We start from the raw sequence: 13,642 nt of genomic DNA on the forward strand, positions 1-13,642 counted from the left end.
CGAGGGCTCTCTTTCCCACGAATAATGAAAGAGAAGCAGAACAGATTTCTCTCGCAATTATTAGAACACAGCTGAAGCCTACAATATTTCGTTTAAAGTAAAAACTGTTACTTCATTGTAATTATTAGTAAGCGCAGAGGCAAGTTACTTGATTCTTCGCCACTGTCAGTCTGTGATCTCCAATTATTCCTTTCTATTCCTCATTTTCCTCAATCGAGAAACAAGCGTTCTAGTAATACATCAGGCTGTTCTGAGGAGTAACTGTGTCGCTACCACCTTCTCCGCTGGTTGTTATTTTTCACTTGTGAGCTGATTGGTTTAAAGTATCATTTCAGTGGAACAATACTTGATGCTCCTTACGTCCGAGGTGCGGGGGTTGGTTACAGGAAAGGAATTCTAGGGTCTGGACTTATTGGGCTTACTTTATGCAGAAGGGAGATTAGGCAACAAACGACTGAGACATCGTAAAGTGCGAAAAGAAGGATGGCTTCAGACGTGACCATGCCAATCGGGGTCAGGGCTATCCGCCCTCTTGATCGATTCAGTCTCTCCAAAAAGTCCGGAGAATCCCTGCGGCCTCTGCCATGAAACGTCACAGGAGGTGCGACCAATGGCGGCCGGCTCGGGTTGCTTCGCCTTCGGTGTTTCCGGCGCGGCCCAGCCGGGCCGCTCCTGAGCTCGGCACCCCAAGTCGGTCCTCTAGACTGAGGTGCGTCAGCTTGGGATGCCAGCCCCACAGAAAGCATCAGGTCTCGGGCGCGCCGAGTGACACCGGAGTCCCGCCCCGCATGTCGTCACTTCCGGGACGCTTCCGCCGCGGTGCCTTGTGGGTAGCCGGCCAGGGGTCTCCTGGCGACGACCATGGCGGGGGATGTGGGCGGTCGCAGCTGCACGGACGCGGAGCTGCTGCTGCACCCTGAGCTGCTGTCCCAGGAGTTCCTCCTCCTCACCCTGGAGCAGGTGGGGCGTTCGGGCCCGACTGAGGACGGACGGGCAGCCGGGAGGACGGGCAGGCCTGCGGGAGGCTCGTGGCCGCTCCCGCCCACACAGATCCGGTGGGGCTTACCTCGCTCGAGTCCCCCCAAGGAAATGTCGAAAGAGTGGCTGGCACCCCCGGAAAATCCTCACTAGCTCGGAGAGGGCGTCCCAGACGATCTCCGCTGCCTCTGTGCAAGCAACGGCCTGCGGAAGAGAGGGACTGGGGAGAAGAGACAGGGAGGGGAGAAGTCTGGTGCAGTCAGGGCTGGATCCAGAGCATCTGAGAAAGAATCTGTAGCACAGCTTTTTCACCTCCCTTAGAGAGCCTGAAACTTGAGTCCCAGAGAGATGGGCTCACTTCCTAAGATCCTTATGGACATGGTCACCGTTAGGCGAACTTAAGGCACCTACCTGGCTTTCTATGTGATGTGCTTGCTTTTTTTTTTTTTTTTTTTTTTAAACCAGCTGGTGTGACCTAATAGGCAAAACATCAAAGAAAAATGTGATCAATCTTATCCAAATGGCTGAAAGTTTCGCTGGGGTTTTATGTAGCACGTCTTGTTTTCTATGAGATTTTTCTTCCCCTAACTACCGAGTCATTTTCTCTAATTAACTGAAGTTCTCCATACGTTATTTTAAAGGTGACCTTTAACCTGTGGTTCTCAAGCTTTTAAGCACACCAGGATTATCGAAGTCTTATTGAAACATACTGAGCTCCGTCAGTTTCTCATTAAGTGGGTTCCGCATGTGCCCTAAAACCGCATTTTAACCAGCTCTTGCTGTTGACCCATTGACAGCACTTTTAAGCACCGCTGCCAACTCTTCAGTGCTTTCCAAACAAATAAACTCCTCTGGGAATGTTGCCCAAGAGTTTCAGGGTACTCCCACCCCTGACTGAATTCAAGAAGTCAGCAATCTTAGGGGTTAGGGATTTAGCTCAGTCCAGTGGTAGAGCGCTTCCCTGGCAACCGCAAGGCCCTGAGTTCGGTCCTCAGCTCCGAGAGGAAAAAAGAAGTCAGCAATCCACTCTATGAAAGAGGAATAAGATGGTTTAATATTTTAAAAATGGAGTCAAACTAGTTAGTTGGCATTGATTTTTCAGTTATACAAAACATACATTTCTCCAGCTTTTCTTGTGTGTTTTGCATTATTGTACTTCATGAGGTTGAGAGGAAATTGTGGAATGAGAGAGATTGGGGTTATTTAGGCATGGGTTGTTGAACAATGAGTTGAATGGTGAAAATGTGGTGGGGCATGGTGTACTGATACTGTCAGCAGAATGGGGAGTTCAGTTTCCTTCTGCAGTAGTATAAGCTCATTTAAAAAGCTATACAGGAGACTGTGTGTGTGTGTGTGTGTGTGTGTTGGAGTGGGGGTTCTCCATGGTAAAGGCAGTGCTTAGCATACTTAAAGGAACTAGGTTGAGTCCCCATCATCAAAAAAAGAAAAAAAGCAAGTACCCACCCACCACATTAAAGAAACATGAGAAATAAAACACAGGGTGAGACTTAGATCTTATCCCACCAGTTTGACTATGATGATCATACTCAAAGTAGCTTATGGACAGAATTGGGTGATATGCTTCCTTTTATCCGTTTTCCTCAAATAATGCCCCATTTTCCTTTAGATTGAGATGATGGTGGTGGTAATGGTCCTCTACCACTAGAGTTGGCTAACAGTTATGGGCAATAGTCTTCAACAGTCAGGGCACGTGGCCATTCTAAGATAAGAACCAACTTAATTTTTATAGAGTTTAATGTGTCTTTAATATTCTACTTAATAATACCGTCTAGGACTCTTAAAGGGATGTGAAAATAGTTTTATAATTTATTTACTCATAATGCTTTTTACCATGTAATGCAGATAGGTCGTTTTTAAATGGAAGACGTTTTGAGATAATTTTTGTTTCCTTTCCCACAGAAGAACATAGCTGTTGAAAATGACGTAAGAGTAAACAAGGACAACCTTACTGACCTTTACGTCCAGCATGCCATCCCATTGCCTCAGAGGGATTTGCCAAAGAATAGATGGGGGAAGATGATGGAAAAGAGAAGAGAACAGCATGAAGTGAAAATTGAGACCAAAAGGTACTTTCTAGTGGTTCCAGGTTATTGGTGAAATTATTAAGGCCACTCCATGTAGTTAAAAGGGAGTTTTATTTTGAGGGGTAGCTTACAAATGAAGGGATAGGTTGCAGGGTCTGGCAAAGGTATGGCGCAGTCCGGCGGTGTTCTCTGGAGAACTCTGCTTGGTCCACCTCCAGCATCTAAGGTCCCGGAACCAAGAGAGACCTCTCCTCTCCATCCTGGGTCTTCAGCTTCCTCCCTCAGCCCTGCCTTGTGGGCATGACCATTACCGAAGCCTCAGTCGGGGTTGGAACTTCCAGGCCAAGGCTGGGATGGCTACACACTACACCAGGTTTCCTGATTACATCTAATCCTTTGTGACTGAAGGGTTTTGTTTTCATTTTTTCCCATCAGATAAACTTAGGCAAAAACAAACAAACACACAAACACAACAAAACAGACATTCATTTGGTAACTATTAAATGTAGCAGACAATATCAGCATCCCTTCTTTCATGTTTTAGTTGAGAGGAACTTAAGGTAAATGTATGCTGTGGAGACAGGTAAACCATGGATAGGAATTGGCAATTTTTGGTAAAGTGGTCAGCAACTACTTCACTACAGAGTGACATTTCAGTAGAAAGACCTATAAGAAGTAGAGATTTGTCTGTTACTCCACTCTCTGAGAACCCGGATCAGCAGTTTGCCTGCAGTGTATCAGGTCTAGATCTGGAAAGAGATCGAGGTAAAACATGTACTATGAAGGAATGGTAGGGAGTGTGGGATCAAGAGAAGTTTGTAGATTCAAGGGATTCTGGCTTTACTCTGAGATGAGAAGCTGCTGTGAGAAGGTATTGAAGTAGTGATGGCGGTGTCGTCATCTCCCCCCACCCCTTCCCCCCAGGCGGTGTTTTAACAGAATCACCCTCCCTACTGTACTGAGAAGTAATTTGAGATGGGGAGTTGCAAGGATGGTATCAGGGAGCTCAGTGAAGAAGGCCGTGCTATAATCCAGGCGGTAAATGATAGTTTTGACTAAAGCAGGGAATTTGATGGCCTAGGATCTCGATGTATTTTGAAGGTAGAACCAATCGAACTTGCTGGCTTTGAGGAAAAAGATGAGTCAGGTAAGACTTGACTGATGTGGAAGTGAAGAGTCTGTTGGCTAAATTCAGGTACCACCGTTTAATTCTTAGAAGACTTAAGTTTCAGAAGAAATATCATAAAACTATAAGCAAATTATTTTTAAAAAGAAAATTACATTTGATTAGTGAGTGTTGCTGACTGCATCGAGAGGATGGCCTTCTAAGATACTTGAGTGTTTGCTCTAACAAGTAATGGCATTAATCAGTTACCGGGGCCTTCTCTACCTAAGGCACTGTCATAGGCAATGGATCCTTGAGTGTTTGCTCTAATGAGTGAGGGTGTTAATCAGTTACCGGGGCCTTCTCTACCTAAGGCACTGTCATAGGCAATGCACTAGAACAGCAGGGGAAGGATTGGAGGGCTGGGGAGAGAGGGAGGGTGTAAATCTAACTTGATCAGCAGTTTTGATCCCTTGTGAGTCCTTTAACTGAGGTGACTGGTAAGCATGAATGCAGTTGGATATATGTATGCTCTTAGTTTTTGGGAGAAGAAATACAGAGGTAGTCTTGCCTTTGAGCATGTTAGTACAGGCTACACATTAGTGTTAACTTTTACAAGCCTCTGAATTCTATTACATATACCTTTCATTTTAAGTTCTTAAATTCAAGCAATATTATTAGCACATTCCGGCACTTGTCCTAGTAATAAGCAAAAATTCAGTGCTGATCATACTTTTCTTCAAAGCTAAACTTCTCATGACAGCCCCTGGATATTGTTTAGAAAAGATCTTTGGCTCTGTTTTAAGAATTTGCAGTTTGGGGGACGAGGTTTAGCTCAGTTGTAGAACACTTATCTAGACAGTGTGCAAGGTATGGGTTTGATACCCAGCACCATATGACCCGCAACTCCACACAAAATTTTACAATTTGAATCTTGAACCAGAGCATTATAGTTGAAAGGACCTAGGAGTATCCTGTTTTGTTGAACTCACAATTTTTTCTGTGGAGAAACTGAGATCCAGAGGAATGTTGTAACTTGTAACTGACACACAGTATATTAGTGTAGACTGAAGTTTCAGTCCTGCCGGGCAGCAGCCATTTTTATAAAATAATCACTCAGGCTTAATATTAATTATTATTTGGTCTATGGCTCAGGCTTATTGCTAGCTAGCTATTACATCTTAAATTAGCCCATTTCTATTCATCTATGTCTTGCCACGTGGCCATGGTATTACCAGCCTGCTGGCATCTTCCTCCTTGTGTGTCTGGATGGCATCTGCCCAACTCTACCTTTCTTCTCCCTGTGTCTCTCTTGGATTTCCTGCCATAGGCCAGAGCAGCTTTTTTATTAACCAGTGGTAGCAACACATATGCACAGCGTACAGAAAGACCATCCCACAGTGTGTTAGTTGCATTTCTGTTTCTGTGATAAAGCACCATGACCAGGGCAGCTTATGGAAGGAAGGGTTTATTTGGCATATGGCTCCAGAGGGCTAAGAGACCATCATTGTTACAGGAGAAGCACTGTAGCAAGCCCTGGGCACGGTGTCAAACTCCACACAGGAAGCAGAGCAAACTCACAAGTCTCTAAGCCAGTGATTTTCAACCCGTGGGTCTGGATGCATTTGGGGGTCAAAGGACCCTTTCCAATAAGACCATTGGAAAACACAGATATTTACATCGTAGTTCCTAACTGTAGCAAAATTACAATTGTGAAGTAGCAATGAAACCATTTTATGTTAGGGGTCACCACCACCTGAGGAACTGTATTAAAGGATCACAGCATTAGGAAGCTTGAGAACCACTGCACTAGAGCGTTGTGGCCACATAATACATGGCTTCCCTCAGATAATGGAAGTGACCAAAGGTGAGGGTGTGCATGGAGGCCTCACCATGCCTGAATGAAGAATGAGGTTGTGTTTTACAATACAAGTCTACTCCTTTGGTCTATAAACACCATGTACTTCATTTACACCAGATTTATAGAGTAGTTCTGTTTTGTAAACAATAAGTTAGCTTATTGAAGCATCTTTAGAGTCCCAGCCTTCACTTTGACTCATCACTCCCCCATCATTCATCCAGAGCAATACCACAAGCTCCATTCACTGAAAGTGCCCTATGCTGGCTCTTATTTTAAATCTTCTTTACCTTTGTTTTTCATTCCATGTGTTCTATGCTTATATGTGTTTAAATCCACAAATATTCATAATTTCCTGCATTATTCAGGCCTGTGCTTTGGAGCAATGAGATGCACCAATTAATTAACCATTGGACATGAGGTCTAATCATATCTCATGTACAAATATTTTAATCACTGATTATAAAGTACCCAGACATTAGAGACATTTGGCATTTGCAGTAGGGTTTTGCTTTGTGAACTACCACTGTGGGAGTCTTGATACTGTTTTATAGTTTTTCTTTGTAAAAAAATCATTAATTATGATTGCATGTTCAGGATAGCAGTACCAATAAGCTGCTCCTTTTTATTGTGCAGCTGCGTAATATTTATATTACCTACTTTTTTATGTGTGTGATACAACACCAAGGTCAGTTTGTAGAAAGAAGGATGAGTCCCAGACAGGGAGCTATGGCAACAGGCTGCAGCTAGCTGAGAGCTCACATTTGAACTGCAGCGGGACAAAGAGGATAAACTGGGAATGGCAGGAGTCCGAACTCCTCCAGAGGACTCCTCCAGTAAGGCCACACCTCCTAAACTGCCCAAACAGCACCACCAAATGGGGAGCAAGCACTCAAATTCCCAAGACTATGAGGGACACCTCATCCATCATTTTAGAAGTAATGTTTTTATGAAATATAATGAAGTTTCATATAAATAAATATTTTATACTTGAAAGCACTAGAAAATTGTTTCTTTGGGCCTGGAAGTCTTATTTCCAGTAGTTCCCTTTACCACAGTCTGGTCAATAAATCTTGTTGCTTATTGTTGTGACTGGATGCAGTCCACTGATCTGCCAGCCCGTGAGGTGCTTTTCAAGAGCACATCTCTGATTTCAGGAGCACTGCCGTGGACGGACTGCGGAAAAGGCCCCTCATTGTGTTCGATGGGAGCTCCACAAGCACAAGCATCAAGGTGAAGAAGACCGAGAATGGAGCAGATGACCGGCTCAAGCCTCCGGCCCAGACAGGCTCTTCCCGTGATGCCTTTCGGAAATTACCAAATTCCTCTTCAGGGGTTTCACCCCTAGCCTTGTTTTCCAGTTTGTCTACGAACAATAAAATGGAGCACAATAATAATGACACTAAACAGAACCATGACTTAACACATAGGAAAAGTCTTTCGGGTCCTGTGAAGTCGCCGCCTTTGTCCCCTATTGGAACTACTCCCGTGAAATTGAAGCGGGCTGCTCCTAAGGAAGAGGCTGAGGCCACGGTAAGTATGGATGGCTTCCATATTGAGTACCTACCCTGCAGCCCCAGGTCAGCCAGCTGTGCTTGTTGCCTTTTATTGGGGAGGAGGTGCTAAAAACAACTCTGTTTCCCTTAGAGGATTATGATCTGAAAACAGTGTAGAGTTTAAAATTTGGCTCCATGTCAGACTACCATGGAATTTTGACAGTTAAGCTGACACCTCTTTCCTTACTATGATGATATAAAGCGTCACCTTGAGACCAGTCCCTGCAGCAGAACCCACTGAAGCCCTGAGAGAATGCTCCCTCACCTCCCCAGTCTCTGCAGCCTCTCGGTCTACCCCAGAAGGTACAGCTGGTAGCAGTACAGCATGTACAGCCAAGCTGGGCTGAGGAACAGAGGGTGAGGTCCCTCTAGCTCAGTCAGTGCCATTCCGGGGTGGGTGGGTGCTGCATCTCCCCTAGCTGCATCTCCAGGTCATCAGTGTCTAGGAGGAAGAGAGCACACACATCATTTGACTTACAGTCTGCAAGGCCCGCTTGCTGCTCTTGAACTCTGCAGTAGTCTGGGGTCTTTGGTTGGTTTGGTTTTGGTTTTGAGACAGGGTTTCTCTGTGTCTGGCTGTCCTGGAACTCACTCTGCAGACCAGGCTGGCCTCGAATTCACAGAGATCCACCTGCCTCTGCCTCCTGAGTGCTAGGACTAAAAGCATGTGCCACCACCACCCAGCAGTAGCCTGGTTTTTTATATCTTGTTGCTCATACATTTGAATTCTGGAATCTAAAAATCCACAATGATTATTGTTTTTGAAAGTTCACTGAATTTCTTTTTATGTAAAATGAATGCAGAAAGGTAGATTTTGTAAAATGTTCTCTCTGTCTTGGGATTAAAAAGCTAAATACTCCTTTGTTAGTGAGGATGCTACTGTCTGGGGCAGCATATTTATGCAGTAGTATTTGGGACTAGGCCTTAAGTGTGTCTGTACTTACATTAAACCTACCCTAGAGTCTGCTCTTTCCTAAGCAACAATTTACTTAACTTTGGAAGGCTAGAAGAATTCTGAAGGGAGTCTCTGACATACATTGTGTTCCGCCATATTGAAGTGTCTGGTGCTTGGATTCTGTACACAAGTCACAGGTGCATGACTTACAGTTAGGTGGCCAGACCGTCCTTTGACGGTACTTATTTTAACCCCCTTTGTGAGATAGAGGAGAATGTGGGATGAAAGTTAGAAGAATAAGCCACATCTGAAATGTGATTACTATGGGGAGTGAGCCTTTGAGGCATAGATATTTACACAGCTATAATCTCTCTGTGTGTGTGTGTATATGTACATATGTGTAGATACATATAGATCGGTATTACTTTAGAAATGTAAATATTTAGTTACCATTTCTCATGCAGTTTAGGCTGTGATGTCAGAGTGAAGGAGGTGGGCCAGGTGGGGAAGAGGCAAGTTTGCAGTTGCCAAACTTCTCAGCTCTGCCCATTAGAATCACCATAGGAGCATCTAGAAAGCCAAGAGAGGCCTATCCCTCTACCTTCTGCAGTGTCTGGTTCTGCTGTTTGTGGGATAAGGTTCAGGCTATGCATGTGTGTGTGTGTGTGTGTGTGTGTGTGTGTAGATGATAGAGAGATTTGAGAATCGGGACCAGACAAATGGGAGCCAGAAGAGACTTGTTTTTCGTCTGAGCACCGTCCCCAGCAGGTGGCAGCAGCGCTCCTGCACTGGCGCAGCTGTAGCAGACCTGGGCTGGGTGTGTGCTCCTTTGAGCTGTTCTGAGGCATCTCTGCCATTGTAAACTGGTTCTGCTCCTGTCTTCCAGAATCACCTGAAGCCTCCAGAAACAAAGAGGAAGATACAGCATGTTACATGGCCGTGAAGGGAAGCCTCCGAAATGTAAATAGAGTTGCAGCTGCCGTTTTCAGATGAGTCCACAGTATTTACTGAGGTCCTGATTACTGTGGGATTTTCTTGAGGTTTAAAATAGGTTTGGAAAAATAAAAGTCTTTCCCTTCCCTCCCAACCCCCTCCCTCCATTCCTTCTTCCCTTCCTTAAAATGTCTTGACTTTCGTGACCCGACTAGGGAAGAATTTTTTTTAATATAGCTTTGTATACATCCTTTATAAATTTCTTTTCCCAAGCAGAAGCATATAGCAATTGGCAGTATTCTGGTAAATATTGCCACCTGCATCGTGAAGGGTTTGCCAAGGGAAGTGTGTTGATGGTGTTGCTCATGCCGCTGTGTCCCCCTGAAGGCAGAAGGGGACAGAGTTTGCTCTCACTTTCTTCTCAGCAGCAGAAGCTGCTCATGTGTCTTTAGAACATTCTGTCGTGCAGGGATCCTGCCTACTCTTTTCTTGTAGGTCTTGTGGTCTCATTGTGAGTTCAGCCATTTCTTCCAAGTTCTCTCTTTTTAAAATGAGACTGATTTCAAAGTCTTCAGGCTGGGTGATCACGTGAGAGGCGGTACTTGACAGCAGAAAGTTTGGCATGATGGGTGCCAGAATTCTAGACATTAGGAGAGTCCAGAAGATGTGACAGTGGTGGAGGGAGGTGCTTATTGGTCTGCTGTGGAGTGGGCAGTCGTTGTCAGGCCCCTGGAATTGGGATTCACTGTAGAGTGCAGCAGAGAAGTGGACTCCTAGCTGACGTGCTATAATACAGCTCCCTGCAGGGCTGTCCCATGCAGGGTTAACTGACCGCCTTTTTACTTTTGTGCAGATAGCATTAGCCACTTGTATAGTGCAAGTGAGTGAGAAAATACTATTTGTTTTACATCCATGACTTCTAGTATCTGCTCCCTCCTTTATATTTCTAACTGAGAGTAAAGATACTTCATACCTTTTCCATGTATAATCTTCAGATTGGTGGTTTGCCTTGTTGGTAGGCCTTAGGGTCATCTCCTTTCTTTGATTTGTTAAAACAAGCATTTTAGATGGGTTATCAGCTAGCCTTATAAAACATAATTCAGCCTTGCAGGTAAGTACTGTTCTTAGACATCAACCCTGTAGTTTTTTAGCGTTCTACTTTTTTTCCAGACTAAATTTGTACACATAAGACAAAATTGATGCATATTAAGTGTTGCATGAATTGTTGATGCTACAGTAAGATTTTAAATGTATTGTTATCTGCAGGGCTGATTAATGGCTATTGTTGATAGGAACTGTGCTCCTATTTGTACTTGTCAAGGGAGATTTGAAAAGTGCAGCTTTTAGAGTAGACTGACACATTCTATTTTATATTCAGTTGACCCTTCTGCTTCCACGGCATTTCTCTCTTTGAAGAGAGAGTTAGCCATTTGACAGTTTTAAGTCAGTGGGCACTTATTTTTAGTTACTCAGTGAAATTAATTTTTAATTTGTATATTTAACTTACAGAGTAGGTTGGTAATAACAGCTGAACTGTGTAACATTGTTGCTTCAAATTGAAGTTTATACTATGAGCATTCAGCATTCTACACTCATGTAGCAGCATATTATTGAGCTGTATGGAGTTTGAGAGGTGGAGAAGCATTGCACCATGCACTGTGTATTACCTACTCCCTGTCACAGAGCTCTGTGCCTCCTAAAGGGATGGAGTTGGCTTCCTTGCTGTAATGAAGTGTGCCAAGCGCTGGGAATCTTGAGAAGCAGCCTTGGGAGACTCGTTCTGAGGTGGTGTTTCCATGTGGGTTAGAAGGACTCACTGTGAGTGGTGAGCAATTCTGGAGTAACTTCACTCACTAACATGCTGTCCATTCTGTGTCCCAGTGAGGCCAGCTGCTCTTATTACTGGGTTGGCAAACGGATGGCGCTGGAGTCAGTGGGGAGCTTATGAGGTACCAGAGGCAGCATGTCTGCTGCCGTCAGCAAGTTGGCCTTGTTCTTTCCTCCCACCTGTTGTGGACCTCCTACTCTCCCATTCTCCTTCTTCCTCTAGGTCTCAGCTTCAGACTTAGCTTTGCGAGGTGCATTGTGTCTGTGACTTTGCTCCATTCACTAAGGGGTGGAGATAGTCTAACCCCAGTCCTCTTACTTCTGAGGGATCATAGACCACTGTGTGGACCCTGCAGTCTGGAACCCTGCAGCATCAGGGCACTCCATTGCTTCCCAAAGGCTGTTACAGCAGCATAGTTTTCCAGAGTAGCCTTATTAGTCTAGACAGCTGCCAGAGTCTTGAAGAGTGGCTCACTACTACCATGAGGCTGTATTTGCTGGTATGGAAATTCATCAGAATTGAAGTTCTCATTTGAAATTCTGTTTTGGTTGACTTAAGTTTGAGAGACAGTTTTAAAACTGATGTAGAGACTCATTCAACAGCAATGACCTTTTAAAAACTTACATTAAGTAAAACTGCCAGTAGATTAAATCATCCCGGTGTGTTAGAGCTTTCTCTATGTCCTGCTGTGGAACTTGAGCATTGTTGAGAGATTACTAATTGGTCAACATGTTTTTAAGTGTGCTTTTACTAAATGCTTGTGTGAGTTTTGTAATTCAGTATAGAAAAGGTTGACCTTGTAATGTATGGTTTTTGTATGTATAGTCTTTTAAGTAGCCTTGTCCTTATTTAAATAAACTGAATAAAATTATCTTGAGCAGATCTGTCATTTGCAAAACAAATCAGATGGAAAAATACTCCTGTTCCTTGATGTGACAGAAGACACTGATTCAGGGAGTGTCATTGTGTGTGGCATAATCTTATCTACATTGCATTCTTTCCATTCAAACAGTCCAGCCCAGTCACCTGCTGTGAGCAAGAGGGCGGCAGTTAATTATGTCATGTTTGAGTCACCTTGATTGACATGAAGATGTGCATCCTCAAGTATCCCTAAGAATAAATGGGATCAACAAAGTAGAAACTTGTTTGAGAGACTTCGGGCAAAGGAGTCAACAGCTGAATTCCCTTCTGGGGAGGGCGGCTGCTTTTCTAAGGCAGGTTCCACCATAGCCCGCTTGTTTATACCTCCTGAGTACTAGGAGCACAGCTCTGAGCTGAAATGACTAATTCCTTCGCTGGGATCATCATGTTACTGTTGTGGTGGAAGCTCCACCCCAGCCCCTGGCACCCATATACCCAAAGAGCCTGGAATGCTCTGGTGGAAGCTCAACCTCAGCCCCTCACCCCCTTCTCGCGCGCTCTCTCTCTCTCCAAACTCTGCCATGTCTCAGAAAGCCCACCAAACACTACTCCTCCCTCAGGGCTACTGCTCAAGACCGACCACTCCCGCAGGGCATTTAAACTGCACACCAGAAAACAGACTTATGCTTTTTTGGTCTCTCTTCCCCGTCTCCTTGTTGGGGGGACATGGAGGGTGGGCAGAAAATCATCTGGGAGTACGTTACCCATTAAACCTGGGCTTTTTCTAATTCGGTTTGATTTGGATTGCTGCACTGGCGGAGAGATTTAATCGGGGTGCAGAAACTTTTCACCTACTTACTGCATTTGAAGACTGAAGTTCTAAGTCAAGTAACTTGGAAAATACTCTGGTAATTTGCTATTTTGAACAACAAAAAAGCAGAGACAAAACTCTCCTTGCATTTGGTTGCTTTTTACTAGTGTGTTTTATGAACTGAAATGCGTTTAATCTTTTCAGTTGCTTAATAATTTAGTTGATTTCCTTATTGTGAAATAAAGAAACAAAGATGTGAGTTCCTCTGTATTTTTAAATACCTGGTATTGTGTATCCTAGGGTTGAGCAAGGTGATTCAGTTCCTTATTCTGTGGAGAAGGTAGGCCAGTGAACATGGAATGGCAAGGTGTAAACCAATAATTTATACAGTCATCAATGTATAGATGTGAGGAAACCTTATGCTTTGGGTTATGTTTTAGTTACTTTTCTGTAGCTGTGATAAAACACCATGCCCAGAGCAAGTTATTTTGTGCTTACAATTTCAGTGAGTCAGAATGCTTGAGGCAGAGTGGAGATAAGCAGGCACTGGGTAGCAGGAGGGGCAGCTGAGTGCTCACACCCTATAGCAAAAGCAGGAGGCAGGAGGAGCACACTGGGAAGGAATGTCATGAGTCTGTGTAACCTCCATGCTCCATACCCCACCCCACCCCACCCCACACTTCCTCCAGCAAGGCCGCATCTCCTGTTACTGTGGTAAGACACCGTGACCAAGGCAACTTTAGAAGGTTTATTTGAGGCTTACAGTTTCAGA

The 13,642-nt window shown here is 44.3% G+C and overlaps 2 protein-coding genes across 2 annotated transcripts in view; one reads left to right on the forward strand and one right to left on the reverse strand.

Annotated features, from left to right (window-relative positions):
• Positions 1-1,252, reverse strand: part of Tgfbrap1 (transforming growth factor beta receptor associated protein 1) — a 54,290-nt gene extending 53,038 nt beyond the window's left edge. Inside the window, exon 1 of the mRNA XM_036167223.1 lies at positions 423-1,252. The gene's annotated coding sequence lies outside the window, so the exon portion shown is untranslated. The remainder of the gene's footprint in view (positions 1-422) is intronic.
• Positions 791-12,069, forward strand: C18H2orf49 (chromosome 18 C2orf49 homolog). Its single transcript, XM_036167227.1, has 4 exons — positions 791-960; positions 2,899-3,065; positions 7,144-7,519; positions 9,324-12,069. The coding sequence occupies exons 1-4, from the start codon at positions 862-864 to the stop codon at positions 9,378-9,380; spliced, it is 699 nt and encodes a 232-aa protein (XP_036023120.1). The 5' UTR covers positions 791-861; the 3' UTR covers positions 9,381-12,069.
• The last annotated feature ends 1,573 nt before the right edge of the window (positions 12,070-13,642 follow it).

This window comes from Onychomys torridus, chromosome 18 (genome assembly GCF_903995425.1).
Source record: "Onychomys torridus chromosome 18, mOncTor1.1, whole genome shotgun sequence".
In the NCBI taxonomy this organism is placed as follows: Eukaryota; Metazoa; Chordata; class Mammalia; order Rodentia; family Cricetidae; genus Onychomys; species Onychomys torridus.

What these genes read in the sequence shown, in the direction of transcription:
- C18H2orf49 (XM_036167227.1), top strand. Translation starts at nt 862, where the DNA reads ATGGCGGGGGATGTGGGCGGTCGCAGCTGCACGGACGCGGAGCTGCTG. An exon ending in TCCTCCTCACCCTGGAGCAG is followed by an intron (nt 961 to 2,898) that starts GTGGGGCGTTCG and finishes CCTTTCCCACAG; the next exon opens with AAGAACATAGCTGTTGAAAA. An exon ending in AGGAAGAGGCTGAGGCCACG is followed by an intron (nt 7,520 to 9,323) that starts GTAAGTATGGAT and finishes CCTGTCTTCCAG; the next exon opens with AATCACCTGAAGCCTCCAGA.